Source organism: Eptesicus fuscus, chromosome 7 (genome assembly GCF_027574615.1).
Source record: "Eptesicus fuscus isolate TK198812 chromosome 7, DD_ASM_mEF_20220401, whole genome shotgun sequence".
Taxonomy (NCBI): Eukaryota; Metazoa; Chordata; class Mammalia; order Chiroptera; family Vespertilionidae; genus Eptesicus; species Eptesicus fuscus.
In genome coordinates this window covers 13,197,812-13,218,601 of record NC_072479.1, presented here as the reverse complement: position 1 = coordinate 13,218,601, position 20,790 = coordinate 13,197,812, and the positions used below count along the sequence as shown (strand labels likewise).

The 20,790-nt window shown below is 42.1% G+C and overlaps 1 protein-coding gene across 1 annotated transcript in view; it reads left to right on the top strand.

Moving 5' to 3' along the window:
* The window catches only part of ATP8A2 (ATPase phospholipid transporting 8A2), a 528,491-nt gene that overhangs the window by 15,407 nt on the left and 492,294 nt on the right, over positions 1–20,790 (top strand). The window contains exons 10-11 of the mRNA XM_054719729.1: positions 6,888–7,053; positions 19,445–19,572. Of these exons, the coding sequence (XP_054575704.1) occupies positions 6,888–7,053; positions 19,445–19,572 (294 nt within the window). The remainder of the gene's footprint in view (positions 1–6,887; positions 7,054–19,444; positions 19,573–20,790) is intronic.

Here is a 20,790-nt window from a genome sequence, read left to right as displayed (position 1 = left end):
TCACAAGATGGCTGCCACAAGATGGCCGCTGCAAGATGGCCACCGCAAGATGGCTGTGCACACAGTGGAGGCAGGGCCCAGTGGTTGCTCCACGTGGTGAGGCCTGGGGGTGCCATGGCTCTGCGTGGCATGGAGGAGGCCCGTCCCTGGGTCTCTAGCGCCTTGCGTGGAGGAGGCGGGTTCTGGTGGAGGAGGCGGGTTGTGGTAGTGGAGGGCAGTTGTGGGCAATTGGGCTGGCAGGGGAGGGCAGTTGTGGGCGATTGGGTTGGCAGGGGAGGGCAGTTGTGGGTGATTGGGCTGTCAGGGGTGCGGTTAGGGGGTGATCAGGCTGGCAGGCAGGCAGGCAGGCGAGCGGTTAGGAGCCAGTGATCCGGATTGTGAGAGGGATGTCCGACTGCCAGTTTAAACTGGCAGTCAGACATCCCCTGAGGGGTTCCAGACTGGAGAGGGTGCAGGCTGGGCTGAGGGACAATGTTCCCCCCCCCCCCCCCATGCACGAATTTTGTGCACTGGGCCACTAGTATAAGATAATTAAGTTACACTTAAAATGATCCCATCATCTCTTCAGCAAGCAAGGTGTGCCCTGTTACCTTGTAAATCTGCATCCCATGAGTATGATGGGCACTTTTCCTTGCACCAAGATGTGATAAACCTCTTTGCAAGGTTTATTACATGCTGACTCTTTAAGTACAGAATAATGGAAAGGCCCAGAAGTGTCTGTGCTAGAGTCTCTGTGCCTGTAAGGCTGAAACGAGTAGTAAGAATGATGAGCTTTCACAGGGGATATAACAGACATAGTTGGAAGCCATCCTGTTTGGGAAATAACATTTTTGTCTGTACTTGTGCTACTTGGCCACAGAGAGGAAACATGGTTGCTTTAGGGCTCTTTTACTTTGTTCTTGTTTTTCAAACTCTCACCTCAATGCCTTCTATTCTTCAAAGTTCCCTTGTTTCATGTTTAGTGTAGTTACATGTAGAAATATTTCAATGTCTTTTGTTTCTGTTGGTTGATTGAATGGGAAAGAGAGATATTATAGTAATTGCAGCAAATACTTAGTGCTGCATGTACTTTTCTAGGAATTTGCATGTATTAACTCATTCATTCCTCACAATGGTTCTATGAGGAAGATACTATTATTTCCATTTTTTAGATGAGGACACTGAGGCAAAGAGTGTCCAAGTAGGTTACCAAAGTTACACACCAGTGAGAGAGAGAGCTGGGATTTGGCAGTCTGGTTCGAGTCCATGTTCTAACCAGTACTCTAGTGACCGCTTTCTTAGGAGGAATGAAATGTGTAAAATTCAGGTCAGATATAAGCTTTTACAGAACCTAACACTTTGGCCTGTTTCTATTAAGAACTCCATTATTCAGAAGTAGCAGTGCTTTCTAAGAACTTTACAGATCTTATATTGCTAGTCAGAATTTCACATTACCAGCTCATCCTTGTCAACTGACATGGTCAGCATATGGGGACGAGTAGGCACAGCTTGGCTTTCTACAAGGTGCATGTGTTGAAGCCTGAGGTTTCGGCCTCTTGTGTTGCATGAAAGATAACTTTTCTCAGTCCTGTTAACTGGTCAGGATTTAACCACTGGAGAAGATCAGAAATTCATAAATGAATGGAGTCATAGAAAATGACGTTTATTGTAAATGTTTTCTACCTGTGCCTCTAATGAATGTTTATTAGAACTATAAGAAAGATCATCTTTAGTTATAAAAGACTAGAGGCCCGGTGCATGAAATTCGTGCGTGTGTGTGTGTGTGTGTGTGTGTGTGTGTGTGTGTGTGTCTCAGCCCAACCTGCACCCTCTCCAATCTGGGATCCCCTTGGGTGATGTCCGACTGCCTGTTTAGGCCCGATCCATAGGAGATCGGGCCTAAATAGGCAGTCAGACATCTCTTTCACAATCCAGGACTGCTGGCTCCCAACTACTCGCCTGCCTGCCTTCCTGATTGCCCCTAACAGCTATGCCTGCCAGCCTGATCACCCCCTAACCACTTCCCTGCCAGCCCCTGATACCCCGGTCACCCCCAAATGCCCTCCCTTGCATATTCCCTCTTTATTAGATAGGGTTTTTTTCTTTAGCATATTGGACAGTCCTAACTGTTTTGGCTCAGTGGATGGATGGAGCATTGGCCTGCAGAATCAAGGGTCCCAGGTTCGATTCTGGTCAAGGGCATGTACCTTGGTTGGGGGCACATACCCAGTGGGGAGTGTGCAGGAGGCAGCTGACCAATGTTTCTCTCTCATAGATGTTTCTAGCTCTCTATCCCTTTCCCTTCCTCTCTGTAAAAAATCAATAAAGTATATATTATAAAAAAAGAAACATTTAAGATTCCTCCATATCTGCCTGGCTGGTGTGACTCAATGGTTGAGACTCCAAGCTGCCATCACTGGCAGGGGATGGGGCCCTGGCAAGGCTGAGACCCCAGCCCAGGCTGCTGCCTCAGCCCAGCCAAGCTGAGACCCCTGCCCAGGCTGCCATCTCAGCCTGGCTGTGGAATGCCCGGTGGGGGAGTGTGGCTCCAGCTCAGGCTGCCTTCACTGGCCTGAAGATAGCTTGGTGGTGCACCACCCTACCGCTTCAGGCTGCTGCTGGCTGGGTGATCATGCATTTGGGTGCCCGGCCTTGCAGGAATGAGACCACAGCCCAGGCAGCCGCCTCGGCCAGGGGATCATGCGGCTTGGGTGCCAGGCCCTGCAGGTCTGAGACCCCAGCCCAAGCTGTCCTCATGGCCAGGGGATCCTGCGGCTTGGGTGCGGGGCCCTGGTGGTCTGAGACCCCAGCCCAAGCAGCTCGGCTTGGGGGCGAGGTCCTGGTGGCCTGAGACCCCAGCCCAAACCGGCGCGGCTTGCGAGCCATCGCGCGGCTTGGGGGCGTGGCCCTGGCGGCCTGAGACCCCCAGCCCAAGCCGGCGCGGCTTGCGAGCCATCACGCGGCTTGGGGGCGAGGCCTGGCGGCCTGAGACCCCCCTGCCCAAGCCGGCGTGACTTGCGAGCCATCGCACGGCTTGGGGGCGAGGCCTGGCAGCCTGAGACCACAGCCCAAACCGGCGCGGCTTGAGAGCCATCGCGTGGCTTGGGGGCGAAGCCCTGAGGCCTGAGACACCCCCAGCCCAAGCCGGCGTGGCTTGGGGGCGAGGCCTGGTGGCCTGAGACCCCCCAGCCCAAGCCGGCGCGGCTTGCCAGGGATCACTCGCGAGTCCCCGCTCCCAGCTCCTCCTGCCAGCGCGATTGGCCACCCCGAGTCCCGCCCCCGCGCCTCCTGCTGGCCCAATCGTGGGCATAGCTGAGTGATGGTTAATTTGCATATTACCCTTTTATTATGTAGGATGGGGATAGGCAATCTTGCAACTGGTCTCTTGGCTCTTGATTTGAGGACAGAAGTGATGTGTCCTCCATTGACCTTTAGATGGTATTTGATTGGTGTTAGGTCAGCTTTTACTAATGGATTTTCATTTATATTTTAGAGGAATTTTTAAAAGTGGGTAAAGGGAAAATAATTTAGGGAACTAAAGTGAAAGGGAAAAAAGAGTATAGAAAGGAAAATGCTGTTGTGCTGTTAAAATACTTAATGGACTTAGCTTTTCAAAATGGTCAGTATGACACTTCCCCATCTCCCCACCCCCACAGAAAACCATGGCCATAAGAGTAGCGTTTCTGAGGTTGGCGATAGAATTCAGGTAGTTTCAGAGATGTTGTGGTATGAGTTTTTCTATGGAACTGAGGAATTACCTTCTATTTTCATCTTGATTTTATTTTCACATTGTGACTTTAGTTGTATTCTTGTTTTCAGAGACATTTTCATCCTAGCTCTGTTAATGTTCAAATAAATTGAGCCTAGTGGAGAGTGCTGACTTAAGTTTGGCAAAGGCACCATTTTAAAGGCCCATTAGTGCCTTAAGATTTCAAAACCACCTGATATTTGCAAATCAGTGTTGCTTCTAAAGAGGCGCGCTCATGACTCACGGAAGGAAAGCTGCAGACTGCAGGTCCTACTCCCATCTCCCCTGTCCACTTCTGATTTTATCTAGGCTCTGTTCACCTCTCTCCAGGAGTGGATTACTGTGTTAGTTTCCTATTGCTGCTGTAACAACTTACACACATTTAAGCTTAAAATCTGAAGTTGTTATGTTACCGTTCTGCAGGTTGGACGACTGATATCAGGTGTCTGCAGGCAGCACTCCTTCCTATAGAGCACCTGGGAAGGCTCTAGAGGAGAATATTCCTGCCTTTTCTGACTTGCTAGAGGCTGTTTGAATTCCTTGTCTCATGACCTCCTTCCCCACTTCAGCTTTAAAGCCAATAATGTTGCATCTCTGTGACCATTCTTCAGCAGTCACATTTCCTTATCAAGGACCTGTGTGGTTAAATTGGGTCCACTTGGATAATCTAAAATTATCTCCCCAAGTCACAGTCCTTCATTTAATCACAACTTCGAAGTCCCTTTTATCATATAAGGTAATGTTCATAGAGTTCAGTTATCTATAATAATAAAAGGTCTAATATGCTAATTAGAACAGATGTCCTTCCAGACGTCCTTCCTTCCGGGGGGGGGGGCAAGGCAGAGGCAGCAGAGGCCCCCTGCCGTGGCCACAGTGGGTGGGGGCCGGGGCCAAGGCCCTTGCACGAATTTCGTGCATTGGGCCTCTATTTAGGATATAGATATCATTGTAGGGGTCATTATTCTACCTACCACACTTACCTCCAGAAAATCATACCTAAGAAAAGAGTAATATGCAAATTAACCATCACTCTGCTACACCCACCAGCCAATCAAAGCGAGTATGCAAATTAACCCCAACCAAGATGGCTGCGGCCACAGAGAGCAGGAGAGAGGCTTGGGTTTCCCTGGCAATGGAGGAAGCCAAGCTTTCTACACACCCTGGCGGGCCCAGGCCTCCACTCAAGGGTATAAAGTTTCAATTATAGAAAGTAAATAAATTCCAACAGAAATGGCGGCAGCCAAGGAGCTGGAAGAGCAGGAGGCTAGGGTTGCCCCGGGCAATGGAGGAAGCCAAGCTTCTGCAGCCCTGGCCAGCCTAGGCCTCCGCTCCAGGCTACAAAGTTTCAATTGTAGAAGATAAATAAATTCCAGATACCAGGGCCTCTACTTGGGTCACCATGGGCATGACTGGCCTGCAAACCACCACAGGCCCCTCGCCCAGGCCGCCCCATGCCCCAAGGGAACCCCCACCCTGATCCGGGACACCCTTCAGGGCAAACCAGCTGGCCCCCACCCATGCACCAGGCCTCTATCCTATCTAATAAAAGAGTAATATGCAGATTGACCATCCCTCCAACACACAAGATGGCTGCCCCCATGTGGTCAAAGATCCTGCCCCCATGTGGACACAAGATGGCCGCCACAAGATGGCCAGCAGGGGAGGGCAGTTGGGAGGGACCAGGCCTGCAAGGGAGGGCAGTTGAGAGGGACCAGGCCTGCAAGGGAGGGCAGTTGGAGGTGATCAACCCTGCAGGGGAGGGCAGTTAGGGGTGACCAGGCCGGCAAAGGAGGGAAGTTGGGGGCAAACAGGCTGGCAGGGGAGCAGTTAGGCATCAATCAGGCTGTCATGGGAGTGGTTAGGGGGTGATCAGGCTGGCAGGCAGAAGCGGTTAGGGGCAATCAGGAAGGCAGGCAGGTGAGCAGTTGGGAGCCAGCAGTCCTGGATTGTGAGAGGGATGTCCGACTGCCCATTTAGGGTGGGATCGGGCCTAAACGGGCAGTTGGACATCCCTTGAGGGGTCCCAGATTGGAGAGGGTGCAGGCTGGGCTGAGGGACACCCCTCCCCCCATGCACGAATTTCGTGCACCGGGCCTCTAGTTTTTAATAAAATGACTTTAGGTGCATAACTGTCTAGTGCAAATAGTTCTATTGACGTTTCCACTGCTGAGAAGTATAGTCCCCAAATTTCCACCTGATGTGCAGTGGTCCTTGAATCTGGCTTTAATGAATATGTCTAAACTCACTTCCCAACACTGGCCTCTGTTTTAGCTGGGCTGGTTTCTCCAGCAGCAGTGAGAAACCCAACTATGCACATTTACAGATGTTGAGTTGATTTTATGCTTTTGTTTTATCTTCCTGTTTATATTCTATTTATGATTCAGGACTCCATTGAAATTTCTTCTGGCTACTAGAGCTTTCCTGACTCTTCCTGCTTGTGTCTTCTTCAATTTTCCAAATGAATTATCTGCCCATCCATTTATTTTGACACCTGTTGATGTTCTATTTTACATTATTGATATGTATGTGTTTGTATGTCTTTTTCTCAATTAAATATGTACTTTGACATTTTATCTTTGTCTATTAATTATAGAGCTGTTATTACTTTGAAAATTCTCTCCAAAGTTTTACAATGTCAAATATTTAAGTTTCTCTTGAATTAGCAATATTCTGATTACTTTAAATTTGACTGAAATTAGAGTTGAAATGTGTTCTTGAAAATGATAGAATGTGTCTTCTGTCATCTTTATTTAAAACAGATTTGTATGCATGCATATAAGCAAAACCAATGGACACAGACAGTAGGGGGGTGAGGGCCTGTGCTGGGGGGCAGGAGTGGGTGGGGAGAGGTCATGGGGGAAAAAGAAGACATTGTAATACTTTCAGTAATAAAGAATTTAAATCAGTTTTTTTTTTTCAAACAAACAAGCACCACCTAGAAGCAAAAAAAAATAAAAATAATAAATAAATAAATAAATAAATAAAACTAGCTGCTGATTCAGGAATATGGTACATTTTTAGAATTTCATTGGTTATTTGGCAAAAATATAGTCTTTTACTTTTTATGAGTAGAATTTGTGTAACTTACCTCCTTTTCTCCCCACTCCTTGCTCCCGAGTCTGTTCTGTGATCCTCATGGACTTTAAATGCTATTTTACAGAATTCCACCAAAGCTCCTCTCAAGAGATCGAATGTTGAGAAAGTGACCAATGTGCAGATTCTGGTGTTGTTTGGCATCCTGTTGGTCATGGCCTTGGTGAGCTCAGCAGGGGCCCTGTACTGGAATGGGTCTCAAGGTGGAAGAAACTGGTACATCAAGAAGTTGGGTAAGTGTTGGGATGGATTGCTTGTTGAAGTAGGACAAAACATCTTTGGAAAATCTTTCTAACCACATGTGTGGTGGCCATGCCATCTTTTTCTGCCCTTTGTCTACTCTGTATAATGCCAGCCTTTCAAGGAGAATTGAAAGATTAGGAGTCATGTAATGAAGTGAAAAGGGATGCATTTGGGGATTGTTTTATATTCAAATGATTATTTTTAACTATATATTTTTAGTTATTTTCTTAGGGTTGTTCTAGGTATTATAATGTATGCCTTAATTTATTAGCATCTACTTCAGATTAGTACTAATATAATTTCAGTACAATACAGAAAATTTCCTTTAATATAGATTTGTCTCCTCCCCTGCTTTATGCTATTTTTGTCATATATTGCATCTACCTATCAACCCAATTACAGTGTTGTAATTATTGACTTATATAATCTTAATCCTTTTAAAGAAGCAAAAAGCAAAAAAGGAAATAAACTTATACATTTATTTTACATTAACCTACTTATTTCATTTCTTCCTGTGGATTTGAGTTACCAGCTTTTGTCATTTCTTTGCTTCATGTAGCTTCATTCTCTCCTCACTCCTCTGTGCTCTCATATGTATTACATCTTTATAAAAAAGTCCACCAATGTAATTTTATGATGATTTTTTGCCATCATGTTTTTAAATCCAAAAGAAAGGATAAAATATATAATTATATTATCTTTTTTTAATTATTGTCTAAAGTATTACATATGTCTCCTTTTTCCCCAATTGACCCCCCTCCCCCAGCCATTCCCACTCCAGTCAAGCCCCCACCACCCCATTGTCTGTGTTCATTGGTTATGCTAATACGCATGCATACAAGTCCTTTGGTTGCTCTCTAACCTCCACCCCCCTGCCATTTGTCTCTGGATCTATTCTTGTTCATCAAATTATTTTGATCATTATATCCCACATATGAATGAGATTATGTGATATTTATCTTTCTCCGACTGGCTTATTTCGCTTAGCATAATGCTCTCCAGCTCCATCCATGCTGTTGCAAATGGTAAAAGTTCCTTCTTTTTTATAGCGGCATAGTATTCCATTGTGTAGATGTACCACAGTTTTTTAATCCACTCATCTGCTGATGGGCACTTAGGCTTGTTTCCAAATCTTAGCTATTGTAAATTGTGGTGCTATGAACATAGGGGTGTATATATCCTTTCTGATTGGTGTTTCTAGTTTCTTGGGATATAGTCCTAGAAGTGGGATTACTGGGTCAAATGGAGCTCCATTTTTAACTTTTTGAGGAAACTCCATACTGTCTTCCACAGTGGCTGCACCAGTCTTCATTCCCACCAGCAGTGCACGAGGGTTCCCTTTTCTCCACATCCTCGCCAGCACTTGTTGTTTGTTGATTTGTTGATGATAGCCATTCTGACAGGTGTGAGATGGTACCACATTGCTGTTTTGATTTGCATCTCTCTGATGATTAGTGACTTTGAGCATGTTTTCATGTGTCTCTGGGCCTTCTGTATGTCCTGTTTCGAAGAAAAGTGTCTATTTATAGATACTTTGCCCATTTTTTCATTGGATCATTTACCTTTTGTTAAGTTGTATGAGTTCTCTGTAAATTTTGGAGATTAAACCCTTATCTGAAATATCATTGGCAAATATGTTCTCCCATGTAGTGGGCTTTCTTGTTGTTTTGTTGATGGTTCCTTTTGCTGTGCAGAAGCTTTTTATTTTGATGTAGTCCCATTAGTTTATTTTCTCCTTAGTCTCCATTGCCCTAGGAGCTGTGTCTGTAAAGATATTGCTACAACATATGTCTGCTATTTTGCTGCCTATGGAGTCTTGTAGGATTTTTATGGTTTCCCGTCTTACATTTAAGTCCTTTATCTATTTTGAGTTTGTTTTTGTGTATGGTGTAAGTTGGTGATCTAGTTTCATTTTTTTTTTTTTTGCATGTATCTGACCAAATTTCCCAGCACCATTTATTGAAGAGACTGTCTTGACTCCATTGTATGCTCTTTCCTCCTTTGTCAAATATTAATTGAGCATAATGGCTTGGGTCGATCTCTGGGTTCTCTGTTCTGTTCCATTGGTCTATATGTCTGCTCTTGTGCCTGTACCAGGCAGTTTTGAGAACCGTGGCTTGGTAATATAGCTTGATATCTGGTGTTGTGATCCCTCCAACTTTGTTCTTCTTTTTCAGGATTGCTGTGGCTATTTGGGGGTCTTTTTTTATTCCTGATGAATTTTTGGAGAGTTTGTTCTAGATCTTTGAAATATGCTGTTGTTATTTTAATGGGGTTGCATTGAATCTGTAGATTGCTTTGGGTAGTGTGGACATTTTAATGATGTTGATTCTACTAATCCATGAATGTGGTATGTTCTTCCATTTGCTTATGTCTTCCTCTATGTCTTTTTTCAATGTCCTGTAGTTTTTCGAGTACAGGTTTTTTATGTCCTTAGTTAATTTTATTCCTAGGTATCTTAATATTTTGGTGCAATGGTAAATGGGATTTTTTTTTCGTTTCTCTTTCTGTGAGTTCATTATTGGTGTATAAAAAGGCCATAGATTTCTGGGTGTTAATTTTGTATCCTGCTACATTGCCAAATTCATTTATTAGGTCTAGTAGTTTTTTGATGGAGTCTTTGGTGTTTTGTACGTATAGTATCACGTCATCTGCGAATAAGGACAGTTTTACTTCTTTTCCAATTTGGATGCTTTTTATTTTTTCTTCTTGTCTGATCGCTATGGCTAGTACTTCCAGTACTATGTCAAACAGGAGTGGTGAAAGTGGGCATCCCTTTCTTGTTCCTGTTCTTAGGGGAAATGAATTTAGTTTTTGCCTATTGAGTATGATGTTGGCTGTAGGTATGTCATATAAGGCTTTTATTATATTAAGGTATGATCGCTCTATTCCCACTTTGCTGAGAGTTTTTATCAAGAAAGGGTGTTAGATTTTGTCAAATGCTTTTTCTGCATCAATTGATATGATTATGTGATTTTTGTTTCTCAGTTTGTTTATGTGGTGTATCACATTTATTGATTTGCAGATATTGTACCATCCGTGCATCCCAAATAAATCCCACTTGGTCATGGTGTATGATCTTTCTAATATAATGCTGAATACAATTTGCTAGAATTTTGTTGAGGATTTTAGCATCTATGTTCATCAAGGATATTGGCCTGTAGTTCTCTTTTTTTATGGTGTCTTTATCTGGTTTTGGGATTAGGGTAATATTGGCTTCATAGTAGGAGTTTGGAGGTGTGCCTTCCTCTTGAATTTTTTGAAATAGTCTGAGGAGGATAGGTTTTAGTTCTTTGAATGCTTGGTAGAATTCCCCTGTAAAGCTGTCTGGACCAGGGCTTTTGTTTACTGGCAGATTTTTTTTATCTCTGCTTCAATTACTTTGGTAGTTTTCAGCCTTTCCAGGTTTTTGGATTCTTCCTGATTGAGTTTTTGGAGCTTGTATTTTTCTAATCATATGTCCATTTCATCTAAGTTGTCCATTTTGTTGGAATAGAGTTGTTCATAGTATTTTTTATAATCATTTGTATTTCTGTGGGATTGGTTGTTACTTCAGCTCTTTCATTTCTGATTTTTGTTTATTTGGGTCCTCCCTCTTTGCTTCTTGGTGAGCCTGGCTAGAGGTTCATCAATCTTGTTTATCCTTTCAAAGAACCAGCTCTTGGTTTTGTTGATCTTTTGTATTTTTTATTTTTTTTGGTCTCTATGTTGTTTATTTCCGCTCTGATATTTATTATTTCCTTCCTTCAGCTTATGCTGGGCTTTTCTTGTTGCTTTCTTTCTAACTCTTTGAGTTATAGGGTTAGATAATTTATTACCATTTTTTCTTGTTTTTTGAGGTAGTCCTATAGAGCTATGAACTTCCCTCTCAAGACTGCTTTCACTGTGTCCCATAGATTTTGGATTGTTGTGTTTTCATTGTCATTTGTTGCCATGATGCTTTTTATCTCTTCTTTGATCTCTTTGGTAATCCAATTATTGTTTAATAGCATGCTATTTAGCCTCCAGGTGTTTGATTTTTTTATTGTTTTTATTGTAGTTGATTTCTAATTTTATGCCATTGTGATCTGAGAAGACGCTTGATATGATTTCTGTCTTCTTGAATTTGAAGAGATTTTGCCTGTGTCCCAGTAATTGGTCTATCTTTGAAAATGACCCATGTGCACTTGAGAAGAATGTATATTCAGTGGCTTTGGGGTGAAAAGTTCTGAAGATGTCAATTAATTCCATCTGATCTAGTGTGTCATTTAGAATTGATGTTTCTTTGCTGATTTTTTTTTTAGAGGATTTGTCCAGTGGTGATAGTGGGGTATTAAAGTCCCCTACTATGACTGTATTGCTGTTAATCTCTCCCTGATATCCTCCAGAAGTTTTTTTTTATGTATTTGGGTGCTGCTGTATTGGGTGTACATATGTTTACCACAATTGTATCTTCTTGTTGAATTGCTCCCTTTAGAATTATGAAGTGGCCTTCCTTATCTCTTGTTATGGCCTTCGCTTTGAAGTCTAATTTGTCAGATATAAGTATTGCTATCCTAGCTTTTTTTTTTTTTTTCACTTTCATTTGCCTGAAAAACTTTTTTCTATCCCTTCACCATCAGTCTTTGTGAGTCCTTTGTTCTGAGGTGGGTATCCTGTTGACAGCAGATATATGGGTCATGTTTTCTTATCTACTCAGCTACCCTATACCTTTTGATTGGGGCATTTAATTCATTTACATTTAAAGTTATTATTGATAGGTACTTGTTAGTCGCCATTTTTATTCTTTACCCCTGTGTTCCTTCTTCCCTTCCTATTTCTTCTTTTTACAGCAGATCTTTCAGCATTTCTTGCATTGCTGGTTTGGTGGTAATAAACTCCCTTAGTCCTTTTTTTTCTGTGAAGCTCCTGATTTCACCCTCAAGTTTGATTGATAGCCTTGCTGGGTACAGTATTCTTGGATTCAGACCTTTACTTTGCATGACTTTGTATATTTCATTCCATTCCCTTCTGGCCTGATGTGTTTCTGTTGAGAAATCAGTCGCTAGTCTGATGGGAGATCCCTTGTAGGTAACCTTCTGTCTCTCTCTGGCAGCCTTTAAGATTATTACTTTGTTGTTGGTGTTTGCAAATTTAATTATAATGTGTCTTCGTGTCCATTTTTTGGGATTCATCTTGTTTTGGACTCTGTGAGCTTTTTGGACTTGTGTGAATTTTTTCTTGCAATATCAGGGAAGTTTTCTGTCATTATTTCTTCAAACAGGTTTTCTATTCCTTGTTCAGTTTCCTCTTCTTCTGGCACCCCTATTATGTGGATGTTGCTTTGTTTTGTGTTGTCCCAACATTCCCTTAGGCTCTCCTCCTCTTTTTTAAGTTTTTTTTTTTTTTTTCTAGATTCTGCTCTGCTTGGGTATTTTTTCCTACCTTGTCTTCTAGCTCACTGATGTGGTCCTCTGCTTCTTCTAGTCTACTGTTGATGCTTTCTATTGAGTTCTTTATTGCAGCGATGTCATTTTTCATTTCTTCTTGGTTCTTCATTTTCTCTTGGTTCTTACACATATTGTTGAATTTGTTTCACATCCTTTTCAGCGTCCTTATGACCATTGCTCTGAATTCTTTATCTGACAAATATTTTTTACTTCCTTTTCTGGTGATTCCTCCTTTTCTTTTATATCTACGCTGTTTCTTTGTCTCCCCATGATCGCTCCTCTCAGGGTGTCTGGTTATGTAGTTTCCTCTCTCCTTTCTGTAGGCGATATCTGACCTTTCTATCCATGAATTGCCTCACCAGCTGTGTTTAATTCACTAACTGCAGGTGGGTGTTGTTCTATTCAACTAGTCCTTCTATCTGCTCTGTGAGAAGGCACAGGGCCTGTCTGTGTATTCGGTGCCACTTTGTCTTGCCCTGGACAGACTTTTTAGGTGCCCGCAGTTGGGGAGGCTGGAGTCTTAGTGTTTTTGGGTTCGCAGGTGAGGCATCTGGTCCCTGGGCGATGTGGTTGTAGGGTCCCGGGAGGTATCCTAGGTCTCCCAGGTTGAAGGTAAGACTGGGCTTCTGATCACAGCTGGTCTCCCCTTCAAGATGGCATGGTCTCTGCGGCAGAGCTGGCCACTCTGGGAGAGATTTCAGCAGTAGTAGAGGCTGCCCGGCCAGGGGAGCCTGGTCTGCCAGTCCCCAACAGTCCTGTGGAATATAGCTGTCCCTCACTCACAAATACAGACACTCCTCACATGTCCACGCACTTTCCTTATGTTTTCTCACTCACACACTATCTTGCAGCCTGCCGTCCCATCGGCAGCCATCTTGGATCTTTCTATATTGTCTTTTATAAGTATGTATATAATTACCTTTACTACTGCCCTTTGTTTCTTTATGTGAATTTAATTGCTGTTTCATTTCCTTTCACGTTGGAGAATTTTCTGTAGTATTTATTATAAGGCAGTTTAGGTAGCAATACATTTTCCCAGTTTTATCTTGGAATGTCTTAATTTATTCTTTCCTTTTGAAGGATAGTGTTGGTCATACAGAATTCTTGTAGAATTCTTGGTTAACATTCTTTTCCATTCAGTACTTTGAATATGCCATCTCACTGCCTCTGGCCTCCATTGTATGGATGGGAGGTCAGCTGTTAATCTTACTGAGTTTTCCCCTTGTATGAGAGTCATTTTTCTATTGCTGCTTTGAAGATTGCCTTTGGTTTTCAGTAGTTTTTAGTTTATTTTCTTTGGAGTTTGTTGAGATTTTTATATAGGTATATTAACATTTTTCATTAAATTGTGGAAGCTTTCTGTTGGTATATATTTATTTATTTTTAATTAAGCCTTCATTGTTGAAAGTATTACATATGTTCCCTTTTTCCCCCCATTGACACCTTCTAGCCCACCCAGCTGTTACTTATTTAAATATTATTTCTGCCATATTCTTACTCCCTACTCATTCTGGTACTTCCATTAGTTGGTTCACTAATGCATCCTAATAAGTCTCTGAGGCTCTGTTAATTTTACTTTATTCCTTTTTCTTTCTGTTATTTAGATTGGATAATCTCTCTTCTGCCAGCTCAGATCTATTGTTGAGCTCTACTAGTGATTTTTTTTCATTTTTTAAAAAAAATGTTTTTATTGATTTTTTTTTTAGAGAGAGAGGAAAGGAGAGAGAGAGGGAGAGAGAGAGAGAAACATTGATCAAGCCTACAACCCAGGCATGTGTCCTGACCAGGAATTGAACTGGGGACCTCTTGGTGCACTGGACAATGCTCAACCAACTGAGCCACACTGACCAGGGTGATTCCCCCCCCTACCCCCCAATTCAATTATTGTACTTTTTAATTCCAAAATTTACATTGTTTTTTTTAAAACTTCTATCTCTTCATCTACATTCACTAATCAATCATTGTCCTCAGACTTTCTTTTAATTATTTATAATTTCCTGTAATTCTTTGAATATGTTTATAATAACTGCTTTGAAGTCTGTGGTCTATCATTTGGGCCACTCCTCTCAAAGGCAGTTTCTATTGTTTGTCTTTTTTTTCCTGCTTTTTTTTATGTTTTATAATTTTTGCTGTTGAAAACTAGTTATTTTAGATAATATATTACAGTAACTGTTATTCAGTTTTCCTCTTCCTCCTTGAGCTTGTTGTTACTGTGGGTTTTTTTGTTTGTTTAGTGTCTTGCCTGGACTAATTCTGTGAAATCTGTTTTTTCCTGCAGTGTATAATAGCCTCTGATGTTACTGCTCAGTTTCATTTAGATTATTTTACCATTTAATTATTTTAAAATGTATAGTTTAAGGTATATAGTTATTTTTAGTACACCTAATTCTTGAACAATGTAGGGGTTAGAGATGTTGATCCCTTTCACAGTAAAAAATCTGTATGTAACTTTTGACTTCCCAAAACTTAGTTGTCCCTCATATCCATGGGGGATTGGTTCCAGCACCACCCCCCCCCCACCGCCACAGATACTAAAACTCATGGATGTTTAAGTCCTGCATATAAAATGGCACGGATCAATGCATTCACAGACTCCCAACTGCATATCGAAAACAGTATAGGTATTTGTTGAAAAAAATCTGCATATAAGTGGATCTGCATGGCTCAAACCCATGTTGTTTAAGGGTCAACTGTACATTCACAGAATTTGTAACCCTCACCCCTACCTAAATTTACAACATTTTTATCACCTCAGAAATAAACCCTATCCTCATTACTAGTCAGTTCTCTCCTTGTTTTTATGTTTAAGTCTGGATTCCTAGGGTCCACATAGCTTAGTGGTCAGCCAGTGATTGGTCAAAGGTTGTGCTCAAACCTCTTTGTTGTTTGATATGTGTGGCTTGGGGAATGCTTTTAATATTTGGGGAATTTCAAGTCTGACCCACATTTAATCACAAGTACCCTCTCTGATTCCTCCTACATGTACAGCCTTGTGCATGGATGTGAACTTCTGGACCACCAGAGTTGAGTGCAATCTTAGCAAGGTTTCTTTGGACATCTTTTTCATGGATCTCCCTATTTAATTTCTGGCTAATCTCTACTTTGTTTGTCCCTACTAGAATTGCAGATATTTGTCTTCCCTGATTATTTGCCACTAGAAACTCTATTCTTTGTGACAGTGCCCTGGGCATGGCTTTTTTCATGCTTTACTCCAAATAATATTAACTCCCTCAGACTCTTTCTGTCCTGACCATCTTCCCTGCTCTATGGTAGCAGCCTGTACCACTCTGGGGTAGACTTATGCAACATGGAGCTAGGATGGGGGGAGACGAGAGCTGCTAGTCCTCATGGCCTACCCTAACCACTCACCCAGAACAGAATTTAGGCAACATGGTTGTTGGGGAAAGAAGGGAAAACTGTCTTTGGATTAAATGCCAAAGGCTTCTACTTACCAAGATTGAGTAGTGTTGTGGAGCGAACACGAATAAATGACCACTGGAGTCCAGACCAAATTAAAATTTAGGGAGCCTTTAATAGCCAGCTGGCGTCTGCTCTCTCTCCACCGATGAGTCCATAGAGCAGTCCCGACCCTTTGTGAAGGACAGTTTTAAACACATTCACTACATCCTGTTTTTGCAGAGCAAACAATTTAAAACAAAGTAGTTTTTCTTAAGTAATGTCAGCATGTTATTTACAAGGTCCTGGCACCTGGTGGAGTAAGTAACTGCATCCTGTTCTCAGGAAAGTTGACAATGATCTATCCTGTAAGGCTTACCAGCATCCTGTTCTCAAGAAAGCTGACAGTGATCTATGAAAGAAGGCCTACGTGCTGGGAAGGGGCCATGAGACCATATCTCAAGGCCTGGCCTGGTGTCAGCACTGACAACTCTATCTGGGGCATAGTCCACAGTCTCTCTGGAATGGGCAAAAATTCCCACTCTCCAACAAGTAGATTTTCTTGAATACATGTTTTTGAATTTTTATATACTCGATTATCCATTTCCAAGCAATTTAAATGCTTATTTTTGACAATTTTGTCCAGTTTTATTGCTTCTTTTCTGGGGGGAGAAGATTTGCCAATATACTTACACAACAATTTCAGAATATAAATAAAATTTAATGACAGGAAATATTTAAATAATAAATTTGAATTTTAAAATTTTGGGATATTTCCTTGGAGTTGTTGTTATTCCCATCTTTCAATATACTTTAGTTAAATTGATAAAAACATTATTTTCCCTTTTATTTTTTAATGTAGAAAACTTGTGCACTTTGGAACCGCCTGGGGAAACTCTTACTGCTACTTTACAAACGTGGTTCATGTGATTAGGACTTCAGTTGTAGCTTGAATTCAAATCCCTTGATTTTGGCTCTTAAAATTTGATTTGTGTTATGTGTCTAGCTTCAAAAATGTGAAGATTGATACTTTGCATATCATAAAATATGGTCGGGTTAAATAAACAACATTGATACTATCTTGGTATACAGCTTTTGTGGAAACTGGTATTTAAATTGCTCAGATAATGTCACACTCTAGTATTAGCTGCATGATTTGCAGTGGAAGAATGGTCTTTTTGTCCCACCCATATGCTTTCTGCCTCATTATTCTACAACATGAAAAATAAACTGTTTTCTGCTGGGCAGGATGCAAAGGTGATTTCCCAGTTTCTTGTCCTGGTGGATTCAAACAATGAAGCCACGAACAAAAGGTGGCATAGGAAAAGGTAGAAATTTATTGGGAAACAAGCACAGTCTCCCTTGTGGGGAGGGAGAGAGAGGCCCACCAAGTCCCTCTTTCCTAAGGTTTATAAAGGCTGCAGTTCTTTGTGTCCTAATATCCCCTCTGATTGGTCACTATAACAGCTTCAGAGCTCAAACCCCATGTGGGGTCCCCTTCTTTTTCTCCCTTTTGTTTTTCTACTCCCTGTGGCCCTACCAGTTATTCTGTGAATGAGTCACTTTCTCTCTCTTTATTCTGTAAATGTATGCCTTTTGGCAGCTCCCAGCCCCCCAGTTTTGCAGCTCTGCAGTTTTCTTCCATGGACACCCTAATTCCTAAAACTCCCCAAACCTGCCTATTTTACCCCTAAAAACTCCTTTCAATTCTTGTAGTAAAGTCTGAATAGCTCTGTTAAATGCAATCAAACTTCATATTTGCACTGTCACTGATGGAGTTTTGACTCAGTTCAAAGAACTTCCCCTTTTGATATGTACAGAACTTGTCCCTATTTTCCCTCTCCTGGTCCTTCCTCCTACCCAAACTGATTCTGACACTGCTTTGGGTTTCATATCTTAGGGGTCTTATTACATCAAGACATTCCTTCTCCTATCCTACCTAATAAAAAGGTAATATGCAAATTGATCACACCTTCGCTACACCCAAGCCACACCCACCAGCCAATCAGGGCAAGTTAGCAAATAAACCCAACCAAGATGGCTACAGCCACAGAGAGCAAGGTTTTCCAGGCTACAGAGGAAGCCAAGCTTTCCGAATGCCCTTGCCAGGCCTAAGCCTCCACTCAAGCTACAAAGTTTCAATTATAGAAGGTGAATTAACCCAAACAGAAATGGCTGCCGGCTGTGGAGCATGCAGGAGGCTTGGCTCTGCTCCAGGCTACAAAGTTTCAGTTGTAGAAGGTAAATAAATTCCAGATACCAGAGCCTCCTCTTGGGTCGCCAGGGGGCATGACCGGCCTGCAAACCACCACAGGCCCCTTTCTCAGGCCGCCCCACACCCCAAGGGAACCCCCACCCTGATCCGGGACACCCTTCAGGGCAAACCAGCTGACCCCCACTCCTGCACCAGGCCTCTATCCTATCTAATAAAAGAGTAATATGCAGATTGACCATCACTCCAACACACAAGATGGCTGCCCCCATGTGGTCAAAGATCCTGCCCCCATGTGGACACAAGATGGCCACCACAAGATGGCCCAGCAGGGGAGGGCAGTTGGGAGGCACCTGGCCTGCAAGGGTGGGCAGTTGGAGGCGATCAACCCTGCAGAGGAGGGCAGTTAGGGGTGACCAGGCCGGCAGAGGAGGGAAGTTGGGGGCAAACAGGCTAGCAGGGGAGCAGTTAGGCATCAATCAGGCTGGCAGCGGAGTGGTTAGGGGGTGATCAGGCTGGCAGGCAGAATCATTTAGGGGCAATCAGGAATGCAGGCAGGCGAGCAGTTGGGAGCCAGCAGTCCTGGATTGTGAGAGGGATGTCCGACTGCCCGTTTAGGCCCGATCAGCAGTCGAACATCCCTGGAGGGGTCCCAGATTGGAGAGGGTACAGGCTGGGCTGAGGGACACGCCTCCCCTCTGTACACGAATTTCGTGCACCGGGCCTCTAGTCTTTAATAAGTGGACTCAAAGCTTCTGCCTGTCTCTCTCTCTTCACCTGTTTTCCCTGTTCACACTCCACTCTCCCCGCCCCCATTTTACCAATTCTTTGGAGTGTCCCAAAGATACTCATACCTTAATGAGTTGTAGATATTCCTTACAACCATTTCAAATGCCTAGCCTCTTTTAAAAAATATTTTGTTAGTTAGCTGCCTGCTCTCTGTCCTCCAAAACTTGACTGAAGTCTCTATTCTTCTGGATGATCTTCAGTTGACCATGTCTTCATATTAAAAAAATCTCCTGTCCTCACTTCTGCAATGTCCTATGAATATCTCTTTAACAGATGTAACCTGATGCCAGTCACATTGGGGGACATGCCTGCTTCTGCTTACTCTCCTACCCACGACCTCCTATTAGAATCCAGTTCTTTATTGGAAAGGATTGTGTATTAGTAGCCTTTGTATTCACAGTTGGTGGCATGTAGCAGGTGCTTAATAACTATTTTAACTCCAATGTCTAAATGTATACATAATCCAATAAATTTTTTTGGTGAGCATCTTTTAGAGAAATGTCAAAATAATAAAATAAAAGGAAACTTATTGGAAACTAACTAAAGCTATACATATGTTCTGGTTTTCTTCCACAGAGACAAGCTCAGATAATTTTGGATATAACTTGTTGACATTCATCATCTTGTACAACAACCTTATCCCCATCAGTCTGCTGGTGACTCTTGAGGTTGTGAAATATACTCAAGCCCTTTTTATAAACTGGGTGAGTATCACAGCAGAGTTGTAAAGTTGAGCTACTGTAGAAATGTCAACGACTATTTTCTAATGCTCTTTCAGAACCTTAGCCATTCATTTGAGCTTCCAGAAAAGAATAATATAACTAACTAATTTATGATTATGATTTGGCCAGGGATCTCTGGCAAAGGTGTCCCTGAGCCAGTGATAGCAGTGACTAGTTACCTAACATCTCAGCTCCCTGATCTATAAAATGGTGGTGGGGCATTTGAACCTATTCAAAGGGTTCTTGTAAGGATTAAGTGAAAAAATGGAGGCAGAGTGCTTAACAATGCTTGTCTTCTGGTGAGCAGGGATGAAGTGGCTATAACTGTTTATGTTTTGAAGTTTCATTAGTGCTGAGGAAAGACCTCTTAGGTGTTTCTATATCAGTGTTTATTAAATATAAAAATTCATAGTGACAGTAAATAAACTTGAATTTCATTGTTAATAATAGAAGTGGAAATATTTATTTATTTATGTTTGTTAATTATCACTGGAGGATATTTTTCCATTGATTTTTAGAGAGAGTGGAAAGGAGGGGGAGAGACAGAAAGAGAAACATTGATGTGAGAGAGACACATCAATTGGTTGCCTCCTGCATGCATCCTGACCAGGGCCAGGGTTCGAACCTGCAACTGAGATATGTTGCCCTTGCCCAGAATCTAACCTGGGACCCTTCAGTCCATGGCCGACATGGGCTGACGCTCTATCCACTAGGCCAAACCAGCTAGGGCAGAAGCGGAATTTTTAAGGAACTGTCATTGTCATTAAGCTCTTGACTTCAGCAGCCTGTATATGTAGCTCAGGTTCCATGAACATTTTTAAAATTTTCATCATTATTTTTTTAAATTTTATTAAATTTACTGGAGTGACATTGTTAATAAAATTATAATAGGTTTCAAGTATATAATTCTATAACACACATCATCTGTGTATTGCATTGTGTACCTACCATTCAAAGTCAAGTCTCCTTCTGTCACCAGATATTAGAAAAGGGTAGAGGGGGTCGTGAACATTTTTATTTGATCCTCATAGTAATCCTGTAAATTGGGTATTAGCTGAGCTTAGAATATGAGTTAGTCTAGGTCATGAAATTCTCATCTTGAAAACAAATCTTCTGTATATAAATACCATGTTTTCTCCTGGTATCACAGTGCTTCTCTATAATAATTGCCACTGTATTTTTAACCCAAAATTAAAAGTT